The following is a 25,323-nucleotide window of genomic DNA, read 5'->3' on the forward strand; positions in this document are numbered from 1 at the left end:
AGAAAGCAGCGTTCCGGCAAATCAATAGCATGTTACGGGGTGAGACGGAGGCCGGCTTGGCTCCCCCGCCCTCCCCGGACGCTGAGGTCACCCCCAAGGAGACCACTCCACCCTCTCAGCCTCTGCTCTCGGGGGCTCCCCAGACCACCAGTGGGAGCATCTTGCCCCCTCTGCAGGCCCCGCAGATGGCCCCTAGTAGTGACCAGGCCTTCGTCACCCCCGCTCAGGGGACTGGGGTCACCCCCATGAATAGCAGTGTACCCTCTCAGCCTCTGCTCTCGGGGGCTTCCCAGACCACCAGTGGGAGCATCCTGCCCACTCAGCAGGCCCCGCAGATGGCGCCTAGTGGTGGCCTGGCCATCTTCACCCCTTCTTCGGACTCTGGGGTCACCCCCATGGAGACCACTCCACCCTGTCAGGCTCTGCTCTCGGGGGCTTCCCAGACCACCAGTGGGAGCATCCTGCCCACTCAGCAGGCCCCACAGACAGCGCCTAGTGGTGGCCTGGCCATCTTCACCCCTCCTTCGGACTCTGGGGTCACCCCCATGGAGACCACTCCACCCTGTCAGGCTCTGCTCTCGGGGGCTTCCCAGACCACCAGTGGGAGCATCCTGCCCCCTCTGCAGGCCCCGCAGACGGCGCCTAGTGGTGCCCTGGCCGTCTTCACCCCTTCTTCGGACTCTGGGGTCACCCCCATGGAGACCACTCCACCCTCTCAGGCTCTGCTCTCGGGGGCTTCCCAGACCACCAGTGGGAGCATCTTGCCCCCTCTGAAGGCTCCGCAGACGGCCCCCAGTGGTGCCCTGGCCTTCGTGAACTCCGCTCAGGGGACTGGGGTCACCCCAATATATAGCACTGTACCCTCTCAGCCTCTGCTCTCGGGGGCTTCCCAGACCACCAGTGGGAGCATCTTGGCCCCTCTGCAGGCCCCGCAGATGGCCCCCAGTGGTGGCCTGGCCGTCTTCACCTCTGCTCAGGGGACTGGGGTCACCCCCATGAATAGCATTGTATCCTCCCAGCCTCTCCTCTCGGGGGCTCCCCAGACCACCAGTGGGAGTATCTTGCCCTCTCTGAAGGCCCCACAGATGGCCCCCAGTGGTGGCCTGGCCGTCTTCACCCCTTTTTCGGACTCTGGGGTCACCCCTATGGACACGACTCCACCCTCTCAGGCTCTGCTCTCGGGGGCTCCCCAAACCACCAGTGGGAGCATCTTGCCCCCTCTGAAGGCTCCGCAGACGGCCCCCAGTGGTGCCCTGGCCTTCGTGAACCCCGCTCAGGGGACTGGGGTCACCCCAATGTATAGCACTGTACCCTCTCAGCCTCTGCTCTCGGGGGCTCCCCAAACCACCAGTGGGAGCATCTTGGCCCCTCTGCAGGCCCCGCAGATGGCCGCCATTGGTGGCCTGGCCTTCGTCACCCCTGCTCAGGGGACTGGGGTCACCCCCATGAATAGCACTGTACCTTCTCAGCCTCTGCTCTCGGGGGCTCCCCAGACCACCAGTGGGAGCATCCTGCCCACTCAGCAGGCCCCGCAGACGGCCCCCAGTGGTGGCCTGGCCGTCTTCACCCCTGCTCAGGGGACTGGGGTCACCCCGATGAATAGCACTGTACCCTCTCAGCCTCTGCTCTCGGGGGCTCCCCAAACCACCAGTGGGAGCATCCTGCCCACTCAGCAGGCCCCGCAGACGGCCCCCAGTGGTGGCCTGGCCGTCTTCACCCCTGCTCAGGGGACTGGGGTCACCCCGATGAATAGCACTGTACCCTCTCAGCCTCTGCTCTCGGGGGCTCCCCAAACCACCAGTGGGAGCATCCTTGCCCTCTTCTGCAGGCCCCGCAGACGGCCCCCAGTGGTGGCCTGGCCGTCTTCACCCCCTGCTCAGGGGACTGGGGTCACCCCGATGAATAGCACTGTACCCTCTCAGCCTCTGCTCTCGGGGGCTCCCCAAACCACCAGGTGGGAGCATCTTGCCTCTTCTGCAGGCCCCGCAGACGGCCCCCAGTGGTGGCCTGGCCGTCTTACACCCCTGCTCAGGGGACTGGGGTCACCCCGATGAATAGCACTGTACCCTCTCAGCCTCTGCTCTCGGGGGCTCCCCAAACCACCGGTGGGAGCATCTTGCCTCTTCTGCAGGCCCCGCAGACGGCCCCCAGTGGTGGCCTGGCCGTCTTCACCCCTGCTCAGGGGACTGGGGTCACCCCGATGAATAGCACTGTACCCTCTCAGCCTCTGCTCTCGGGGGCTCCCCAGACCACCAGTGGGAGCATCGTGCCCCCTCTGCAGGCCCCGCAGACGGCCCCCCATGACGGTGTGGCCTTAATCATCCTCACCACCAGCCTGTCTGCACTGAGCTTCTGTGGGCCTAACCTAACTGTGACACTTCCTGCTAACCCTGGGACCTCTACGCAGCCCATCCTTGCGGTCCCTCATGGGCAGCAGTGTGGAGCCGCCGCCTGTGACAGCTCTTCGCAGTATCGAAAGCAGGCAGCTCCAGCCCCAACCTCGGACCCACTGTCCGCTCCAGGTCCAGTAGCCTTCAAGCCCCCACCAAAAGCATCTTCTGACAGTTTGTCATCCAGAAATCCCACCATGGGCACTCATGCCAGCACCCAGCCGATGTCTTCTGCCACCTCTACTCTGTTCCCCCGTGGCTGTGCAGCTGCCGCCTACATGCCCAGCGTTGTGACCAGGGCTGGGCCCAACACTTGGCGGCACTGCCCAAGATCTGCCAGCTCGAGCCCAGTCCCCTGCAGGTTCGGGGTCTCAGCTGCATGTAAGGGTGGCAGGAGCCAAGTGGGTGACTTTGAGCTGTGCCGCCTCTTTGCAGCTCTTCGCATCACAGAAGAGGTGACGCGGAGCCCGAGCACCACACGCTGCCGTGGGGGACGCAGGGGCCTGAACACCTGGGGCCCCGTTCACCAGAGCACCCCCATGCTGGCCACGGGACCCAGAACCAAGCAGCAGCCTGGGTTTGGAGGCACTGCTGCCCCCACCTTAAGTCCCACCCCCGGGGGCGCCCCCAGGCAGAGCCCCTCTGCTTCCAGCCGAGGGCCCGGCACCTCTCCCAGCAAGGCTGGCATGTCTGTCCTGGCCTGTGGCAGCAGCCCGCCTGCACAGCGGGCACAGGAATGAGCAGCCACACTGTGAGGGCCCGCCCATCACCTGTCCAGGGCGTGGCTGCACACAAGGCTGCTGGGCCGTCCAAGTCATCTTCCTCCAGGTTGGGATCCCCTCCCTTGGAATCTAAGAGGCGGATCATGGCCTGAATTGGTGACTTCGGGAGACACAGTCAGTGTCCCCTACCTCCCAGGCTGGACTTCGTGCAGGCAGGCCCCATTTGGGGGTGAAACACAAGCCTGGCCCTAACTTCTGGAATCCCGGAGCTCCCTGCCTGCGATCTTGTCCCCAGAGGTGGTTGACTTGAGACTGTTACCTGATCCCACTGATCCCAAGTGGTCAGAGTCCTCAGGACAGTAGACAAAGGCCCTTGTCCTGTCCTCTCCGGCCCCAGAGCAAGGGGCACACCCCTGCTGCCTACAACTGACTCCTCCTCTCCCCATTTTCCTCCCAAAACCCTTGTGTTTTTTCATAGCTTATAATAAAGTTTTGTTCTTGTTTGCATTAGAAAAAGACCAGAACTTTTCTGAATTTGGTAAAAACTAAGCCCTAATGCTTTAAGGCATTTACTCTACGTAATAAGTTAATTTCTATCCTATGCGTCTAAGAGCAAAGTACTGTCATCGAGACATTTTAAAATACTCATTAATTTCACTTTCTCTTAGCTTTCTTCTCTCACAAAACTCTACTTAAGAAAGGCTACTAACCAGTTAAAAAAATTAAATGTTAACAACAAACTCGTAGTGAAGGTAGAATGAAATGCTAAAAATGCTCAATCCCAAAAAAAGAACGAGTAATAAAATAGATGAGAAAGACAGAAAAACATCAAAATGGTAAATATAAACCTAACCAGAATGGGTCATTATATTAAATGTAAAATTTTTTATGGAATTAAAAAACAGAGATTGATTTACAAAGTAAGACTCAATTACATACTGTTTATGAGCCCTACTTTACAAGGGTACAGATACGTTAAAACTGAAAGGATGGAAGAAGACGTACACGCTCACAATAAATAGGAAAGCTGGACTGGCTCTGTGAATACTGGAAAACTAGGTTTCAGAGCGAGGAACGATGTCCCTGTGAGGGACATCGTGAAATGACAGAAGGGAAAAGAGTGATCCATCAGGAGGGTGTGACTTCAAGTGCGCCTGCCGCTGTGAGAACAGAACTTCAGATGCTTGAGGCAGAAATTCTCAGAACGAAAAGGAGAAATGCGTAAATCCACTGTTTCTCCTGGAGATTTCGTAGTTGATGGAGCAAATGGAAAGAAAGTAAGTGAAGATACAGAAACCTTGAAATGTATTTGGAACAGCTTGGCCTGAGTGATCTTTTCGGAGTACTCCACCCAATGACCACAGAATTCAAGTTGTCTTTAAAGTTTACGTGGAATAGCCATCAAAATAGGAAGATGGACCATAAAATAAATTTTAATGAATTTTAAAGGATTGAGATAATACAGGCCATATTCTCCGACCCTGACAGAGTTAAATTAGAAACCATTAACTGAAACTTACATGCAAACCCTCTAGATACTTGGAAATTCAAAGAATACTGGGTACACCTATGGGTCAAAAGAGAAATCAGAAAATATTTTGAACTTAAGGAAAATGAAAACAACATTAACTTTTGTGAGACGGTGCTAAAGCAACAGAGCAATCAGAGTTTTAAAAGCTTTTATGAGAAAATAAAAAGATCTGCCATCAGTGACTGAACCTCCACTTTTAACAAAGAAGAGGAAGTTAGTGGAAAAGACTTGGTATCAACAATAGAGAAACATTAATAAAACCCAAAGCCCATAGTTTGAGAATGTGAGGAAAAAAAAATTAAGACTGCTAGCTAACCTGATAATCAAGAAACAGAGGGAAAAAAAAAGAAGACACAAATTGCCAGTATCGAGATAGGTCATCACTGCATATCCTACAGATATTAAAGGGTTATGAGAGAATCTTAAAATAACTTTATGTCAGGAAATTCACCAAAACTAACACTAGAAGAAATAGAAAATCTAAAATACTTTCACTTTATATATATATAAATGAGTAGTAAAAGTTAGATGAGAAAGATAGAAAAGAAATATCAAAACGGTAAATTTAAACTTAACCAGAATGGGTAATTATATTAAATGTAAAGTTTTCTATGGAATTAAAAAACAAAGATTTTATATATATATATATATATTTAAAAAAATATATATATATATATATAATTGAATCCGTAATTAAAAATTTTTCCAGAAAGAAAACTCTGGGCATGATGGTTGCGCTGGTGAATCTACCAACCATTTGTGGAAGAAACATTACCAATCCTGCCTGAGTTCTTTGAGAAAACAGAGGAGAGGACAGGTCTCAAGTTGTTTGATGAGGCTTCCATTATTTTCCTGCCAAGTCAAACAAAGACACTAAAACAGGGAATCTACAGACCAGTATGTCTCATGGAAACGTATGTAAAAATTCTTAAAACTTTAGTGCATTAAACTCAAAAATATATAAAAAGATAAGTTGGGTGTGGGAGGTGAACTGTCTGGTACACGAGCTCCCTGGTGGATGTTCTGTTCGGGAATGTTACTGGGAATGCTGGGAAGGGGGCCTGAGGCAGATGCATTTCTTCTTCTGTCTTTGGCTTTGTGTCTGAAATGCCAAAAGGCTGGGGGAGAGATGACGGGGTAGGGTTCTGACTCTGATTTGAACGACTGATGTAACGCGGCGGGAGTTTGATGACCTCCTGCCCTCCCAGCTCTGCCACTTCCTTGTATGGGCCGCAGCCCCGTCACTCGCCCACCCTGGCTGAGTGGCTTGACGCTGTGCAGAATTAAGTGATGAGAGCTGTTCTGCACACCGTGGATTCAGCCCTCAGTCACTGGCCAGTAAACATTCACTAATTTTTTTTTTTTAATTAAAAAAGATGTCACTAAATGGGACTTACCTGATGTATAAAACAATACAGTTCATCATATTAACAGAATAAAAGAAAAATTCCATGATCATCTCAATATTGGCAGAAAAAAGCATTTGACAGAATTCAGTGTTGATTCATAATTTAGAAAAGGAAAGAAACTCTTAGTAAATTAGAATAGCAGGGTGCTTCCTCAGTCTGGCCAAAGGCTTGTATAAAATTCCTACCGCTGACATCCTCAGTGATGAAAACCTGAACCCTTCCCACAAATAATGCAAACAAGGCAAAAATGTGCACTTTCATTGCTGCTATTCAACATTGTACTGTAGGTTCTAGCCCGTGTAGAAAGGCAAGGAGAAACGAAAGGCATACGGGCTGGAAAGAACTCTATTCACAAGTGCCCCATGAGCACGTTCAGACAGAGTCTTAAGACGTTTACCAAAAACATCATTAGAACTAGTGGTCGGATCGAGCAGTCTCTGACTAGGAGGTCAACATATAAACCATCAGTTGTCCTTCTATGTATTAGTGATGAGCAACTACAGAATAAAATTTAAAAATCACTCCCATTTACAGTAGCGTCAACAAACATGAAATATTTAGGAATAAATTTGACAAACTCTGTATAAGATCCATACACTCAAAACTATCAAACGTGGTGGAGGGAAATGAAAGAAGACAAATCAATGGCGAGGTGCATAACATGTTTATGTAGTAGAAGATGCAGAATTGTTATGTCTTTTCTCCCCAAATTGACCTATAGATTTAGTGCAAGCTTAGCTAAAATCCTCGCAGCTTTTTTTTTTGTTGTTGTTGTTGTAAAATGGCAAGGTGATTCTTAAATTTATATGGAGATGGAAAGAACAAAGTTGGTTGAATTACGCTTCCTGATTTCCAGATTTACTATAAAGAAATCAAGACAGCATCATCCTGGTGTGAGCACAGGCATACAGAATAGAAATTCCAGAAATAGACTCCCATGTACATGATCAGGGAAGTGGGGAGGGACAGCAGTGGAAGTCCCACTTGTCGTCTGGTTATAAGACATATAGAATTTCAGAAGAATCTTGGTCCTATTTTTATTAGCAAATGTTATTTTAGAACAGATTTTATGAAGTGCTATTTTACGTCACGAAATAAACCCATAAGCTTAATGGCTGCAATCTGGGTTGATGTAGATTTGTTTTACACTTTAAGCGTCACTAACTGATTTAATAGACTCACCAAAAACAATTTCAAATACTTCCATAGATTACAAATGATCAACCCCTGTTGTTTTTAAAATAAATTGAAAGCGAAATAAAACGTTTATATGACATTATTTAAATTTAATTATCCTTAATTCCTGTAAAAGAGCAGATAAAAGTGCCAGAACTTAGAACTTGTCTTCCATGTATTTTTAAAATCGAGCTGCATAATTTATAGTGCCTCAATTCACAAGCAATTAGCTTGTTTTTTGGAAATTAAAAAAAAAGACATTTTCTAAGTTAATTCACATGATACTTCTGATTTTAAATAACAAAGATCATAGCTTCACTGTGTACCAAGTTAGCATTTGATAGTTTAAAATAAAAACAACTCTATGATTCTGTAAGAGAGCGTTATAAATAGCTTTTAGATATAAAACATGTACATACACACGCATAGGCACATTTAATCATTAAAAATTGCTTGTCAGGACAGTCATGGAAATGTCCTCGTCACGATGTTTCTCAGATCTATTTCAGACTTAACGTGTGTGTTACTATATTTATCTTTATCTGATCAGCCCTTGCTGCGCGGTTTGGTTATTTTATTTTATTTTATTTTATTTTATTTTATTTTTTTTAACATTTTTTATTGATTTATAATCATTTTACAATGTTGTGTCAAATTCCAGTGTTCAGCACAATTTTTCAGTTATTCATGGACATATACACACTCATTGTCACATTTTTTTCTCTGTGAGTTATAACATTTTGGTTTGGTTATTTTATTACAAGCAGCTGTGCAAAGCTTTTTCTTTTAAAAAGGACATTCTTTTGTAGCGCTGCCTGCCGTCACTCACACATTGCACGTTTGGGCAGCAAGTTAACAGCAAGTCCACTGTAGAACTCGATGAGAGACACGATGTGACTATAATTTATGTCCGTGGAAAAACTACTCTTTTGGGACAGTTTAAATTGAAATCACTAATTTTTAAAAATCACAACGAAAGATACACTCAGGATTTTGTACCATCTCTCTGAAGAGTTTTCAACCATGAAACTTCTTATGACTGTATTTACTGTTCTGAGTGTTAATAGTGTGCCAGCGTTTAATTAGTTTGTTCTGATGCTGAGGAGTGTGTACATGTTCGCGTACACATTTAGTGAATTTATAAGACTGTCAGAAGGCTAAAATCCCAAACCTGTGGCCCAAATGGGAACTTCTGGGATATATAAACTCTTTAAGCCGAAACTTAAAATCTCACTGCAACTTTTGTATGACAGCATCCGACGTAGTTGACTTGCGAGTCTGTGCTGGATCCTGGGTCTGTTCGTGGCGTCCACAGATGGGATGAGCGTTAATCTCACGGTCTTGTATTTTGTCATCGAGCCTCAGGTGGATCACTGAACCTGGGAACCGTGTCTAGGGTCACATGGCTCACGAGGGATGTTTGATTCTAGTAGATGTATCGATTGCCTCACTCCACCACTCAGAATTGTTAGTTAAGAGCAGTGCTTTGCTATCGGGGAAGTAATCTTCACGGTGTAAACCCGTTGGGTTGACAGCGCATAAATGGTCACCAATATAAATACTTTTTGACTTCTTGTGTTAACTGTAGAGATGCTGGAACAATTTACCATTTTATTAGCTGTCTCAATTTATTTTTGTTTCTGCCGCCACTCTGTTAATTCGGATTTCTGTGACCTGCCGCCTGAGCTCATCCAGCACCTTGTGATTAGTCCCTGGGCTTGTGGTTACCAGGGGAGTGGAGGGTGGGAAGGGATAGACTGGGATTTCAAAATTGTAGAATAGACTACACTGTATAGCACAGGGAAATACACACAAAATGTTATGATAACTCACAGAGAAAAAAATGTGACAATGAGTGTGTATATGTCCATGAATAACTGAAAAATTGTGCTGAACACTGGAATTTGACACAACATTGTAAAATGATTATGAATCAATAAAAAATGTTAAAAAAAAAAATAAAACCACCCTGCCTGGCGCTGATGCGAGGTGTCAGCCCTTCTCAGCTTGTGCTTGAGCTGTAAGCTCTTCTAAGGTGGGACCCTTAAATAATGTATGCCTCATTAGGAGGTAGTACGGAGCCTTATACTCTGACTTGGTGGAGAGAGAGCGAATAAAAAGACGTCTGCTATTTTTTAAAATTTTATTGAGTTATAGTCAGTTTACAATGGTGTGTCAATTTCCAGTGTAGAGCGCAATTTGACTTTCACTATTTTAAGGGGCAAAAAAGCTCTCACTGTAACTGTGGTATTACTATTTCTTCAAAATATTAAGGAAACATCTACCTAAAGAGACATTAAAGGTGCAAATGTCAGTAGAAGTAACAGTTCAACTCTGTAAGGTTTAATGACTTCCTTTGGCTTAAGAATGTACGAACAGTGCACGTCTCAGCTGACATAAAGGGGTGTATTTAAGACACGTTGTGGCATAATTCCGGTTCCAAGACTCGCAGCCTCCCCTGGGCCTTGGATGTGAGCATTCCGGATCCCCACCCAAGTGGCTCATTAGCCCCTTGGCATCTCTGTGGTTCACATTCCTTACCTCACCCCTGGGAACTGGCCCTTTCTCCTGTGACAGCAGTGCCATTAATGACGCCACCGCCCACAGCTCACCCCGCCTGCGAGCCCCCCCACCTCCAACCTGACATCTAGCCGCACCACATGGTGAGCCAGGCTGCGCTCGTCGCCCCTGTCCTCTGAGGGCCGTGCCTCTGAGGACGTTCACTGCTAAAATTAGCTTTTCCCCAGGTGAAGGGAAATGTCAGATGACTTCGGAAAATGTGTAACTTCGAAACTCTGTGCAAAAATTACAAAACAGCATTTGAAGTGGAATAATCTTTGTTTTTACAGGGTTTGTTTCTGAATGATTACTCTTCCAAATAATTAGAAAGCTTCTGTAAAATTAATGTTTCTAGGTGATTCTGGCATCATATGTTACTTCCATTTTCCTCTCTGAGAAAAAAGGTTTGTACATGTAGAAGAGGCACTGGTTTTATATTTTTAAAGGGAAGTTAACCAAATAAACATTATATTTAATAGCATCTTCATCATTCTGCTTTTCCAAATTTCTAAACCTTGCTACGTGTGGTCTGTGCACTAGCAGTTTGGGGGGGGCATGTTAGATGTACGGACTCCCCAGGCCCCTCCCTGACCCCCGAATCTTCATCTCCATTTTAACAAGGTGCTTGGGGCTGTGTGTGCACATGGCAAGCACCCTGTCTGGGTCAGCTGGTGATAAAAGTGAATGGGTATGATTCCCATTGAGAGGAGCACTCTGTTTACAAAACTGAATTGATGGTCTTAAAAACAAACCAACAAACAAATGGCGGTGTAGACCATACATACAAACATACAAATCACGTTTGGAAGAATTCTAATTAAGATCCTTGCCTAAGCCTCAGGAGATTGCCGCCTCTGAGAAAGGTTTTTCAGCACGTGATTTAGGAAGAGGATTTGGTTAGGTTAAAATTGATAACCAAAACCCCCAAACAGGGACAAAAGGCATTTTTTCCTGCCGCTGTGCGTTTATCCTTTCACTTCCTGGAGTCCTTTGCTGTGCTTCTTACTTACAGCCTCTTGCATTTTAATTCAAAAGACGCTTTTAAATATGCCATTGAATTCTGATTCATCACCTGTAAACAACTTTTAGGAATTTAAAATGTGATCAAATAACCGGATTCCATCTGGAGGATGGTGGTTTTCTAAGACAAAAGTAATGTGTCCCTTCTCACAGAGGACTTCCAGTTTTTCTCTCTGTGACCCTCACACGTCCTGAAGGACCTATTTGGACCTTGAGCGTTTGTGTGCTGTGGGAGGACACATCTTAATAAGGTGTCATCGTGGTTGGTTACTGATGCCCAGGGAAGAAAGATACAGATCCAGTGCCCGAAACGGATGCTGCCTGAGCCCCTCGTTAGTCAGTAGGTCAGCCCCTTCGCCGGCTTCTGTCGTACACTGATGGGTGTGGTGCTGTGCCAAGCTCTTTATCTCCTCTTACCTGCTTAACTAACTTGTAAGGAGATTTGCTGAACAGGGAAAAGCCCTCTGCTGGACACACACCACCTGCGTGCAGTTTTCTGTGTCACAGCGTGCTGTGGACTCCGGGTCACCTGCTGCTGCAACAGAATGTGACCACTGCTGTTTCCTTAAGACCTTGCAAATCTCCGAAAATAAAACTTCCATCCACTGTCTTACAACCACTGTTGCTTCTATGCCATGGATCCAGCCAAGGGAATTCCTGAATTTTACTGAGATGTACAACATGATTTGCGTAAATAATAATTAAAACCTGTTTGCATTTTAGGGCCCTGTTGCAATGAGAGTGGCAAAGTTAGCAATTAATCAAGGGATGGAGGTGAGTGCCTCAGGCTTGGGGTTTTTGTTGGAATAGGTGGTGGAGATTTAACTGATGTGAACCGTTATTTTGTTAATAGTCTGAGGTAGAGCTGTTTGCTGCAGCTGCTACTGAGAGCGTCTGAGGCTCCTTCTCGCTGCATCACTGATTTCGTTCCGCGTATAGCTGTTTTGCTTCAGGATCATAGTCCCGGAATTCAGTTGTCTCGCTGACTCCCGCTGATTTTGCCATTGAGTTCATGGAGCGGTTTACTGGCTAGTAGTTCATAGAAAACCAAAGGAAAGGGGCATTCTGTGTATTCTCAGCACCAGTATCATTAAGTACTGTCCCAAGGAGAGCTTCCTAACTCAAAGCTCCTCCTAAAGATGGAGACCATCTTTAAGTTCTCCGCGTGCTTTCTGCAGCAGGACACACAGAAGCCCTGTAGGGGCCCCGGGTTACCCCAGAGAGATGGCTCCGAAGGGGCAGAGGCCCCAGGCCGGGGGAGGAGGAGGCAGGGCAAGGGGGTGATGCGGGTACCCAATTATACTGGGCTTTTGTTTTTTTCTAATTACTTTTATTTATTTGGGGGAAGGGGGCAGTAGTTAGGTTTATTTGCTCAATGGAGGCACCAGGGATTGAACCCTGTGCACGCTAAGCAGGCACTCTGCCACCGAGCTCCACCCTCCCCCTTACACTGGGCTTTTTATTATCATAAGAAGTTCTGAATATTCTGAGCATTTTGAAGGAAGATACTTCTTCCTTGCAGACCCAGAGGCCACGGTATCTTCATGGCCTCCACAGCGTTAAAGGAGGTTGAATTCATTAGCAATAAATATATATTTTTCATTTACAAAGTATTTGATTGTTTTTTTTTAATTCTTACATAGCAGTAACAATATTAATAGCAAAGACCCGCTATGACCCTCACTATGTGCAGACCATATATATATAAATTGTACTTTATGAAGACTTGACCTGGAAGAACTCATTCGACCCTTGCAGTAACCCCAGCTGGTACCTACTGTAATTAGCCGCCCTGAGGCTGCAGCTGTGTAGGAGGGCTTCGCAGCTCCCGTGTGGTGGGGTCAGAATTTGAACCCAGGCGGCCTGGCTCCAGAGTTTCTCATGCTGGTCATACTTCTGATTACACTGAAAGAGTCTGTTCTTTTAGAATAAGGTTATTCAGCTTGAATTTATGTGTATATTGAGGATACCATATTCTTAAAAGTGCTTCTTGCTGAAACGACAGTACCTTTTTATCCTCAGGTCGATCTGGTCACAGGATTAGCCATCGAAGAAGCGTGCTACGCTCAGGTATATCACACAGTCACGTTCAGTGAGGACAGCCCTTCCCTCCGTGTAAGTCAGCTGCATTATGGATCGCTGAGCGAGGTGGCACTCGTGCCTATCCTGGAACCATACAGATGAGTTAAAACTACTTGTTTCTGCTATTTGACTTAACAGCTCTTACACTGATTCTGTTGCCCATGCTGATGACTCCTGCCTCTGTAGTTCAGAAAACTCTTAGAATAATTAAGTTAGTACCATTCATGCTGTAGCTGTCTCTCTGACTCATGTTGTATTTTGTGGGTGTGGCCTTGAACCCTCACGCCAGCGTGGAGAGGTGAGAAGAAGGCGGCAGTGAGCACGTGCCTGCTGGGAAGTATTGGTGTTGGAGACACATTGGCTTTTCCCGACGTTCTGAGCCTCTCCTCCTACCCTGAAAGTTCACTCATTCAACTATGTACACAGTTTTCTTTTTTGTACACAAATGAATAAGGCTTTCTGTAGAGGAACAAATCTTCCTTCCTCCCTTCCTTTCTTCCATCCTTTTTTTAAATGGAGGATATAACTTTGTTTAAGGGCATCTAAAGTAGCAGAAGAATTTTGTTCTACCTTTCCTGAGAATTGGAAACGGTGTCAGCTCCCACTTAGGCATGGCAGCATCATAAATTAGGAGCAGTAGCCAGAGTGTGCTCTGCGCCTGGTCTGTATATGTAAATTACCACCTGTCATTGATGAGCACATGCCATGGATGAACTAAATTACCAGCCTCTTACACATGGACAACCTCAGAGTTTGAAGAAAAATTTTAAAAGCATATCTGGCCACACCTTATCAAGTGTAAGGGAACAGAAATCATGCAAAGTGTTCTGTCAGACCACAGTGGAATTAAACTAGAAGTCAGTAACAGCAAGATAGATGGAAAATCCCACCTACTGATGATGAGAAGTAACCTTTTTAATAAGGTTAAACGACACACTTCTAAATAACATGTGTGTCAAAGAGGGAGCCTCAGGGGGAATTAAAATACATTTTGAATTAAATCAAAATGAAAATACAACTTATCAAAATTTGTGAGAATGCATCAAAAACAGTGCTTCGAGAGAAATTTATAGCATTGAATGCGTGTGTCAGAAAAGAAAGATCTGAAGTCAGTACTCACTTCCTACCTTAATGAAAGTGGGGAAAAGACGAGCAAATTAAGTTCAAAGTCAGCAGAAGACTATCAGTAGTACTTCAGAGCAGAAGGCAATGAAATTGAAAATAGACAATAGATAAAAAACAAAACCAAAAATTGGTTCTTCATAAAGATCTATAAAATTGACAGTTTCCAGTCAGGCTAATCAAGGAAAAAAGGCAGCAGATAAAAATTATATCAGAAATACAGGAAAGATCATTACTGCTGATCCCATGGACATTGAAAGGATAATAAAGGAATGCTGTGAACAACTATATGCTCACAAATTTCATAGCCTAGAGGAAATGGATCAATTCCTTGAAAGACACAGTATACCAAAATTCACCAAAGGAGAAATAGCTCATCTGAATAGTCCTATGTTTGTCAAAGAAATTGCAGCAATGACTAACAGACTTCCAAAATAGGAAGCACCAGGCCCAGGTGGTTTCATTGGTGAATTCTACCAGACATTTAAGGAAGAAATTATACCAGTTCTCTGTAGTCTTTTCCAGACATTGGAAGCAGAAGGAGTACTTCCTAACTTATTCCATGAGGACAGTATTATCCTGATAACAAAACTAAAGACATTACAAGAAAGGAAAACTATAGAACATTACCTCTCCTGAATGTAGATACAGAAATCCTCAATAAAATATTAGCAAACCCCCCAAAAAAGTATAAATACATGTACATATTAGCAAGCTAAATCCAGCAATGTATAAAAAGAATTATATGCCACAACCAAGTGAGATTTTTTTTCCCGATATGCAAGTCTGGTTCAACACTCAAAAATTTATTTAATTCATCACATCAGCAAGCTAAACAGGAAAAATCATATGATTGTATCAACAAGCAGAAAAAGCATTTGACAGAATTCAATACTTATTCATGATAAAAACTCTCAGCAAACTATGACTAGGTGGGAATTTCCCCAACTTTGTAAGAACTTCTACAGAAAACCTACTTAATGAATAGAAACATTGTAAGGATGTTCCCTCTCATCACTCCTTTTCAACATCTGCTAGGAGTCCTAGCTAATGTGAAAAGAGAAGAAAAAGGAATAAAAGATATATGGATTGGGACGGAAGATGTAAACTGTTTGTAAGTGATGTACTTGTCCATGTAGAACATCCCAAAGAATCAAGAAAAAACCCACCATGACTAACAAGCAGGCAGAGCAAGATTGCACGATGCAAGGTTAATATACGAAAGTCAGTTGCTTCCCTGTATACCAGCAGTGAAGAATTTGGGATTTGAAATAAAAAACACAACATAGTTTATATTAGGTCACACAAAAAATGCTTAGATATAAATCTTAACAAAATATGTACAAGATCTATAGGGGGAAATCTGCGAAACTCTGATTAAAAAAAAACAAATAATTTAATAAAGAAATAACTTTACAAAGAAATAATTTACATAAATAGAAAGCCCATATTCATGGATAATAAGATTCAATATTAAGATGTCACTTCTTCCCAACTTGGTCATAGATTCAACGCAATCCCAATAAAAATTCCAGCAAGTTGCTTTGTTAATATTTGCAAACCAATCCTAAAGTGTATACAGAAAGTCCAAAGACCCAGATTAGCCAGCGCAATATTGAAAAACTAAAAAATTGGGGAAGTGACACTACCTGGCTCCAAGACTTACTGTAAAGCTGCCGTAATCAAGGAAGTGTGGTACTGGCAAAAGAAAAAACAAACTAATTAGTGGAACAGAATAGGGAGCCCAGAAGTAGATTCATACAAAAATAGTCAACTGGTCTTTGACAAAGAAGCAGAGGCAATTCAGTGGAGGAAGGATAGTCTTGAAAATGAAGACTGTCTTCATTTGCAGCAGCTGGACAATTACCAAAAAAAAAAAAAAAAAAAAAAAAAGAATGAATCTTCACAAAAATTAACTCAAAATCACTATTTAGCCCAGGGAGCCATATTTAATGTCTTGTAGTAATTTATGGTGAAAAAGAATATGAAAACAAATATATGTATTTTCCTATATGACTGAAGTGTTGTGTTGTGCTGTACACCAGAAATTGACATAACATTATAAACTGATTATACTTCAGTAATATATATATATATAAACAAATTTTTAATGTGTTTTAATTAACTCAAAATGGGTCATAGACCTAAATGTGAAATGAAAAACTATAAAACTTCTTGAAGATGACAGAAATTCTGGGAGACCTTGAGCTTGGCAATGGCTTTTTATAAAAAACACCAGAAGTATAATTCATGAAAGAAAAATCTTGTTGTTTGACTTTATTAAAATTAACAACTTCCGTTCTGCAAAGACACTGTGAAGAGAATAAAAAGACAAGCCACGGACTGGGAGAAAAATCTTAGTAAAGCAGACCTGATGAAGGACGTATCTAAGACACACAGAGAACTTTTAAAGCTCAACAATGAGAAAATAACCTGTTAAAAAGTGGGGGTAAGGTCTGAACAGATACCTCATCAAAATAGATGCACAGATGGCAAATAACTATAGGAAAAGATGCTCTACATCATATGTCGTTAAGAACGACAAAGAGAAAACGAGACGCCACAATTTGGCCATTTCTTCACAAAGCCGTTGTCTCACCACATGATCTAGTGATGTTGTTGTTACGTATTTACCCAAATTAGTTGAAAAGTTACATCCACACAAAAGCCTGCACACCGGTGTTTACAGCGCTTTTATTCATAATTGCCAGACTTGGAAACAACTAGGTGAATGGGCGAACTGTGGTATATCCGTACAGTGGGGCGTTACTTATCAGTAAGAGGAAAGAGCTATCCTGCCACGAAAGGACGTGAAGGAACCTTAACTGCATGCTGCTTAGTGAAGGATTTCAGTCCTAAGAGGCTGCATACTATGTGATTCCAACTGTTTGTCATTCTGGAGAAGACGACAGGGGCGGGGAGTCAGGGGTGACGTGGTGGAGCATCAGGGACGTTTAGGGCAGTGAAACTATTCTGTTCTCTGTGGTACTGCAGTGGTGGGCGCACGACATTCTGCGTTTGTCAAAATCCATGGGATATACGCACAGTAGACCCTGATGTAAATTATGGACTTTACTTACTAATACTGCATCAATATTGGTTCATTAATAGTAAGAAATGTGCCACATTAATGCAGGATGTTAATAACGGGGAGCAGTGAGGGGCCCGGAGGGAGTACACGGGAACTCTGAACTTCCTGCTCAGTTTTTTTTATGGACCTAAAATTGTCTAAAAAGTAAAATCTTAATTTTATTAAAGTATACGTGAAATGGGACAATAAGCGTTTGGAGTTAGGATGATAAATACGCTCCCATAACTGGCATTGTGCAGCTGACTGCTAGACGTCACCATTTAGGTTGCCTTTTAATTAGGTTCCCTTAGAAGCGCGGTAGCCTTGTTAATCTTCTGCAGTTGTTTTTACTTTTCGACATAGATGGCGCATTGTTTTGTTTGTCTTAGACTATTCCAACAAAAGACAGACTTGAAGGCCTTCTTGCTTTTAAAGAGAAGAGGACCCCTCGCTATAAAGGAGAATAGGAGAAACAGAAATGGTTAAAATGCCAGTGTCATAAAGGTACTTCTGGAAGCATCTCTCAGACCCAGATGTGCCTCGGTACCTGGAATCCCAATGGCCAAAGTGAAGAGCGAGTTACTCGTATACTGAGCTAGGTGTCTGGAGTGACCCCTGCGTGTACTTTGTCCCACTGTGCATCATCGCGTCCATTCAGATTTATAAAGCTGGTGACGAACACTGTCAAAACATCGACTCAGAATTAGGTACACATTTCTAAATACCTCCTGCATATGAGGCTTTCTGTTCTTAAATTTTTTAATGTGAATAATTTATATATATTGCACACTCTAGGAAATAATAATGATTGTATGTCTCCAGTGCTACCGTATGAAAATAAAATTATTTCTATATACCAAAAATGTGAAGTTATACCAAATAAAGTTCCTAAGGGATCATGCACATACGCAGCCGCACACGCACGTCTCATCCTGAAAGAGGAGCCGACAGGCAGAATTCTGAGTGAAAATGACCAAATACAAATGAAATCAGTGAAAAGAAAACTTGGACATTTTTCTCTTACCCCGTTCTTTTTGTAGTGAATAAATCATCGCCTGTTGGATTTTAGATTCTCTCGGGTGACCTCTTTACGTGGTCAGTCCTAGACTACAGTGTGGACGGTGCAGAATTAATCCAGAAAGAGACCGGGGCCACCTGAAGGCCTGGATGCTGTTCACCCCCACGCCCCCCGCGAGCAGGCGGCCGGGCCCAGGAAGGAGACGGCGCAGCCAGGGTGGCCGTCCCAGCGGCGGAGTCCTGGATGAAGAGTGAAGCCTCCTCCCTGCTCCCCTGCCCTCAGCCCTTTACGCCTGGTTCCAGTCAGGACGGGCGGTGGGCGCAGCCCCTTTCGCCCCCTTCTGGCAGAAATGTCCTGCCTTCCTACCCCTGGAGGAGCTCGGGGTGTGTGAGTTTATACAGCCCTGCGTGGGGGACAGACAGGACGGGTGAGGGAAGTAGTGAACTGGAGAATCCAGGGCGGAGGGGAGAGAGGACCAGGGCGGCTCCCGGGGCGGATCTGCGCTCTTGCCTTTGCGTTTGATCAAAGCAGCCTACCTGCCCTGGCCGCGTCCCGGGCCACGTCCAGCAGCTGGCGATGCCCCACTGAGCCTGGACCGTGCCTGTTCCTCGCCGGCCCCGAGCACAGCAGCTGGGCATCACCGCCCCGAAGTCAAGCTTGGCACGTGCGTGACCTGTTCGTGCCTCCCCCCGGCTCAGCACCACGGCTCCCTTGCTCTTGGAAGCAGACTTGGAATGTTTAAAATCACTGAAACTTAATTTTTTTTTAACTTTGGGAAATTAGACTCAGTCTCAATTCGAAATACCTTGAAAAGAGGCAAATGTGGCCTTGGCCTCAGGGGTCCGGCGTCCTCACCACACACGTCCTTGTGCTCGGGGGCCCCTTTGCTGCTCACTCTGCCGATTTATGATGTTGGCTCAGCCGATGGGCATCCTTTGAAAGGAGCTTGTGAATTCTAAGATTCACCTTCAGCTCTGAGGTGGTGTGTACACTTGGCTGATAAACCCGCGCCCTTCATTTCATGCTGGATGATTTGCAGATAAAGTGCTGGTCCCTGTTTTCATGGCCCCTGAAAGGTTTCAGGACCGTTTTGTTCTGTCCATGTCGCGTTCCAGTGCCACCTGCATTTTAACTGAGTAGGAAAGAATTATGTTAACGGGGAGAAATATTGAGGGTGCCGAGTGACTTGACTCCCCTAACTTGGATTTGTAGTCTGTTGCTGAGGGAATGCATTTCCTAACAAGTGCTGATTAAGTCACTGGAGAGCATCTGAAAGCAGACGTCCTGTGGTAGCATCGGCGCGTCTTCCCGGCTGTCTGTCTAGACGTGTGCCTTCCCCTTGGTTTCTCTCCAGCAGAGCATCTTGCTGAGACGGACGGGGTCCCGACACCACCCTGGGCCCAGGGGCAGCAGCTGGGTGCTGGGGGCGCCCTGCGCTTCCCAGAGGGGGCGGCACCTGCGCTGGCCGGTGGACAGGCAGCCCCCTCTGTCTCCCTCCAGGGCTTGGAGTGCTGTCGCGTCCTTCCACTGAAACCACGTCACACTGACGTGGCTGGAGGTGCGGCAGGTGTATCCACACGTTCAGGTGAAGTTAAAAGACGACGGAGGGAGGATGATTAACTGGACACACATCATTCCAGGGGAAAAACATTCCGTATCAGCTCAGAGCAGGAGACTTACTGGTCTTGAAGGAACGTAGGGCTGGTTAATTTATAACTTACCTCTGAAGGAAACAACAGTCTCCAAGCCACAGAGAGGCTCTGAGTCAAAAGTTGTAATCGTGGTCAAAATAAGACTCATTTTCTGTGCCTTAAAGGGACATTTCAGGTTTGTGTTGTGTTCAGTGAAAAACAGACCTGGTTCTCCTGTCTTTTTTTTTTTCCTTCTGGCTGTCAAAAAAACTGGTCGCAAAGTGTTACCTTTCTGCTAGCACTTAGCGCGGAGCTTTGCACATAGACTGGCGTCGTGGGGTGTCATTTTGTGGGTGCCGTTTTAACAGGAAATGCTGATTTCTTTCTGATGGACTCATGGCTGGCTGGCCATTCACCCTTTTCCTCATTTGACCTTAACTCCCTCTTCTGGTTAGGGGCCGCCCTACATGTGCTCTGATTTGGGGTCCAAAACTCCTGGCAGGCAGACGGACTTTTTCACTGTTCAATCACGTCATTATTGTTTGTCTCCCTACATAGTTAAATATTAACTAAAATGTGTGTCAGGATTTGCTGCGCTTTTTCAAAAGACAATAGAAATGATTTTCTTACGTTTAAAAAGAATGTGTACATGTGTCACAAAAGAAAACAAACAAAAAAAACACAGCATTTTAAAGTTCGTTGGCTATTCTACATTTTGAAATCGTGTCGCTCACCATGACAGCAGACCCCAAACTGTAATTCTCTGCTGGTCCCAAATAAACCCATTTTTGCTATTGAATAAATAATATTAATTAATTAATTAATTAAAAAAAGAAAAAAAGTTCGTTGGCAGTATTCTGGTAAAATGAGAATCACTCTTCCGCAGAGATGAAACAGGCTGTAAGTACCTCCTTTTTGGGAATCTTCCGAAACCCAGCCGCCCCTCCGAGGGAGAGCCGCTAATCCTCAGACAACGTTGTGCGCGTTGTTCAGACCAGTCCTCGGGGCAGAGAACTGGGCCCCACCGGGGGGCATGAAGGAACCCAGGGATGCGTGAAGAGACGCCCCTCTTGGGGTCAGGCCAGCCCTCGTGACCCTGGGCCACGCAGCACAAGCGCCAAGGAGGCAGGTTGGCAGATGCCCTTCCTCCTGAGCTGACAGTTCCCTGGGACCAGCAAAGCGACCTCAGAGCCACCCGCCTGTCCGTTCCCGTTTTAAAGTACAGAAAACACAGGACGGTGTGTTTTCATTCCATGTGACTTTTTTGACAGAATCACTGAAGACGCGGATGTGAATGAGATGGGAGGTGAGGGCTGGGGATCCTCATGGTAAAATGGCGACAGTTTGTGAGGCCCTAAGTCCATCCTGTGAGCATCCGAAAAGGGGGGGAGCACCGCTGTTCCCGGGGCCCAGAGCAGGAGGCTGGAGCCGAGCGGGATTCCAGGTGGGTGGAGGGGTCAGGAACTGGACCTGGGGCCGTTGCCCTGTCATTGCTGTCGAGCCTGAAAACAGCTGAACAACGCAACCCAAGGCGCTGTGTGAGCCAGCCTTTGCCCAGACCGGTTTCGGTGTCCCCATCACTTGGATTCCGAGACTAAATGTGCGGAATGAGCGGTCTGATGGGGGGACAGCTGGGGCGACAGCGCCAGCTATTCCTGCTCAGCGCCACCTCTGAACTGAGCGCTGTTTACCTGCGTGTTCCATCCAGTACTCCACAGCCTCAGGAAATGGGTTTGTCATTTTAGAGTTTAAGAAACTGAGGCAAGAGCTGGATTTGTGGCAGGCGTGCTGAATTCAGAGCCCCAGCGTTCACTCCCTTTCGCTCCCTTAGGCAAAGGTGGCATTTTGGAACTTCAGTATGGAGGAGGTTTAAAAGAAATTCTAAGATGTTACTTTATGCAATTCCTGTTTCTGTTACTGAGTTCTGTTCACCGCACGACAGGTCAATAAATTGGGAGACAAGGTATTGGGGCAAGGAATAGAGACTTTATTTGGAAAGCCAGCAGACCAAGATAATGGCAGACTAGTGTCCTGGAGAACCAACTTCCCCATGTCAGACTTCAGGCTCCTTTTATACAAAAAAGGGGAGGGGGTGTGGTTGGTTGTTGCAGACTTCTTGGTGCAGGATTTCTTCCTTCTTGGAATCCTTTGTTCCTGCAGCTGTCCACGTGGGTCCCCTCATGGTGCTCCTGTAAAACCTCCAACAAAACAAACTTACTTTCTATTCTGCAATGTGTTATCTTTATAGGAGTGTAAAAGTGTTAATATCCTTACAGGTCAGAGCCCCAAGAATAGGCTCTCCTGTGTATTTCAGGCTAAAGGCAACAGTATTTTACAAAAGGTGCAGAGCTAGCAAGACTAAGCCCAAAACACAAGGCACAGGGTTAAAGGAAAAGGAACAGATCTAAAAGGGAGTCAAGTTTATGCTTTTCTAGGTCCAGTGCCTTTTGGTGAGAGGTAAGAGGATGTTTCTGGACAGGTCCTCCTCTGCCCCAGGCTGGAGTTCGGGCAGGGCCCCTGCCATGTTCACCATGACTGTGGACCTGATCTCCCACAGAGAAAGTAACAGTTATTGGTGATTAAAATTACCTGTCAAAGTCCCTTCAGTAGCCTGTAAACTACACTATGGGGGGGGGGCGGTTGGAGGAGGATGTCTCACTGGCCTATCAGTGGTCAAGTCTTCCTGGATGTGAGGGACCAGCATCCTGGCGGGTGCCAACGTGGCCTGGCCAGTGCAGTTGCCCCCGTTGCTTTCCAGCTTTGGGTTCCTAATGTGGACACTTTCAAAGCTCCTGCCCCTCTTCCCTCTTCCCGGGCTAAAACGAACAGGGTCACCGCACCCACCTGGGCCTAGCCCAGGCCATGCACACAGCCCACCGTCTGCTCTCCATCCTAGGGCTCTGCCGCACCTTACTCCCTCCCTACCCCCACAGGACCCTGGGCCCAGGGCCTCCGCTCTGGGGGGGGTCCGGATCACCAACTGTGCCATCACCCACCCAAGGCCCACAGGCCAGCGGCAAGCAGCCCAGGACACCCTGACCACCTGACTGAGACATGGCACAAGGCATGGGCAGCAGGGCACCTGGGCGGGAACTGGAACAGCCTCCAGCCCGGCCCACTGCACCCAGGAGCCTTGGACACAGTGCTGTGCAGACACAATATGCCAGATCCTCCTCTGGCGGCTGTCGCCATGGTGACCAGAGCCTAGACCGCCTTGCCCCCAGCAGGGTGGGGGTGAGGGGGTCAGCTCCAGATAGGGGTGCACTCAGAGAGACGGGATCCGCGGTGAGGGGGGACAGGCTGAGGGGTGAGGGGCCACTTGGATTGGAAGTGTCCCCACTGAAGTGTGAGGGGCACTCGGAGTTAAGGGGATCCAGCTGGGGGTGGGGGATAATCTTGGGGAGGGGGTGAAGGGATGATCTTGGGATGCTGGGGGGACCCTGGGTAAGGCATGAGGGGTCAGCTTGGGGTGTGGAGGCCATAGGGTAGGACCTAGCTGGGCAGAGTGTGGGGGCTGGGACCTTGATGTGAGGTAAGGAGCCCCGTATTGGGGGTTTGGCTGGGGACAGGCCTGGCTGGCGTGGGGGGAAGGCAAGCAGGTGTGGGGAGGCTAGCAAGGGGAGAGGGGCTTGGGGGTGTGGCCTGGCTCAATGCCTGTATTGGATCTAGTTGGCTGCCAGGCCGGTCAGTGACCGGGTGGGGGCATTGCCGATGGGGACCCTGCCAGGCCCAGGCCCAGCCCCAGGGTGTGCTGCCCCACCACCCAGACCCGCCTGGCCCCGCTCGGCCCCAGCCACCAAGTTTCTGCACTGCAGCAGAACCAGGCCGAGGTTCCCCGCTGCGGGCTGTAGGAGGAGGGGCGCGCGCGGACGCGGGAGCCCGCCCAGAGCCTGTGGACGCTGGCGGGAGCCGGGCGCTCCTGGACCCGCTCGCTGAGGAGGAACGCGGCCTGGGGGTCTGGGCCGCCGCGGGCCGTCGCCTCCGCTGCCGCCGCCGAGCAGGTAAGGGGGCGCTGGTGGGGGCGCGCAGGTAGGGGAGCCGGCGGGTGAGGCCTGGGCTGCGTTGTGGAGGCGCCCAGGCCGGGGTGCGTAGGTGAGGTCTGGGCCTGTTAGGACCATGAGGCTAGGTCCGGGCCGCCGCCCTGGTTCGTGGTGCCCCCCACACCCGCCCCGCACATTCGTGGTCACTGAGCCCCCTCGTTTCTGTCGCCGCTCATAGGGAGGTTTGGGAAAGCGGGAGCAGCCCCGGGAGGTGGGAGGGCGCCAGATGGGCCCGGAGCACCTCCGACCGGCCCTCAGGCCACGGCCTTCCCGCACAGGTCGACCTGCCTGGCGACTGCAGGCCGCCCTGGACCCTCCTGGGCACAAGCGACCTGGGGCGGAATAACGGGCGAGGCCTGGGCCTTTGGGAGCGGGTCACCCTACCTTTGGGATCAAAAGCTTTTGGAAGTCTAGTTTTAGTCTTTTGAGGAATCTGCCTACTGTTTTCCACAATGGCTGCACCAAACTACATTCCCACCAGCAGTGTAGGAGGGTTCCCTTTTCTCCACAGCCTCTCCAGCATTTCTCCTTTGTGGACTTTCGAATGCTGGGCATTCTGACCGGTGTGAGGTGATGCCTCATTGGAGAGTTGATTTGCAGTTCTGTTAATGAGCCACGTTGAGCCTTTTTTCATGTGCCTACTGGCCATTTGTATGTCTTCATTGGAGAAGTGCTGGTTTAGATCTTCTGCCCATTTTTGGATTGGGTTGTTTGTTTTGTTGTTAAGTTGTATGAGCTGCTTCTATATTCTGGAAATTAAACCTCTGTCAGTCGCATCGTTGGCAAATACGTTCTCCCATCCCATAGGTTGTCATTTTGTTTTGCTTATGTTTTCCTTTGCTGTGCAAAAGCTTATGAGTTCACTTTGGTCCCATTTGTCTGTTTATTTGTGCTTTTATTTCTATTGCTTGGGTAGACTGCCTTAGGAGAACATTGCTGAGATGTATGACAGACCATGTTTTGCCTATGTTTTTTTCTGAGAGGTTTGTAGTGTCTTTTCTTATGTTTAATTCTTGAAGCCATTTTGCGTTTATTTTTGTGTGCGGTTTGAGGCAGTATTCTAACTTCATTGATCTGCATGTAGCTGTCCAGTTTTGCCTACACCATTTGCTAAAGAGACGATCTTGACTGCATTGTATGTTCTTGCCTCCTTTGTCCAAGATGAATTGATGGAATGTTTGTGGGTTTATGTCTGGGCGCTCTATTCTGTTCCGTTGATGCATAGGTCTGTTTTTGTACCAATGCCATGGTGGTTTGATTGTGGCTCTGTGGCTGTGTGTGAAGTCTGGGAGGGCTATTCCTCCTGCTTCGTTCTTTTTCTTCAGTAATGCTTTGGAAATTCTGGGTCTGTAGTGATTCTGTATCAAGTGTAGGATGTTTTGTTCTAGTTCTGTGAAAAAATGTCCTGGGTAATTTGATAGGGATTGCATTTTATCTGTAGGATTGCTCTGGACAGTGTGGCCATTTTCACAGTATTAATTCTTCCAATGCTAGAATGTGGGCTATCTTTCATTTCTTTAAGTCCTCTTTAATTTCCTTGTGCAGTGTTTTGT

The 25,323-nt window shown here is 46.8% G+C and overlaps 2 protein-coding genes and 1 long non-coding RNA gene across 4 annotated transcripts in view; 2 read left to right on the forward strand and 1 right to left on the reverse strand.

The window, feature by feature from the left end:
• The window catches only part of LOC106728633 (putative POM121-like protein 1), a 265,938-nt gene that overhangs the window by 94,661 nt on the left and 145,954 nt on the right, over positions 1 to 25,323 (reverse strand). The gene's annotated exons all lie outside the window — the stretch shown is intronic.
• On the forward strand, positions 8 to 3,628 carry LOC116664045 (nascent polypeptide-associated complex subunit alpha, muscle-specific form-like). Its single transcript, XM_032480881.1, has 2 exons — positions 8 to 1,650; positions 1,955 to 3,628. The coding sequence occupies exons 1-2, from the start codon at positions 30 to 32 to the stop codon at positions 2,056 to 2,058; spliced, it is 1,725 nt and encodes a 574-aa protein (XP_032336772.1). The 5' UTR covers positions 8 to 29; the 3' UTR covers positions 2,059 to 3,628.
• Positions 11,284 to 25,323, forward strand: part of LOC116664047 — a 45,133-nt gene continuing 31,093 nt past the window's right edge. The window contains exons 1-2 of one of the 2 annotated variants that reach the window (XR_004320342.1): positions 11,284 to 11,581; positions 12,830 to 12,922. This is a non-coding gene — a long non-coding RNA (uncharacterized LOC116664047). The remainder of the gene's footprint in view (positions 11,582 to 12,829; positions 12,923 to 25,323) is intronic. The other variant, XR_004320343.1, reaches the window with a different exon arrangement.

Source organism: Camelus ferus, chromosome 6 (assembly GCF_009834535.1).
Source record: "Camelus ferus isolate YT-003-E chromosome 6, BCGSAC_Cfer_1.0, whole genome shotgun sequence".
NCBI lineage: Eukaryota > Metazoa > Chordata > Mammalia > Artiodactyla > Camelidae > Camelus > Camelus ferus.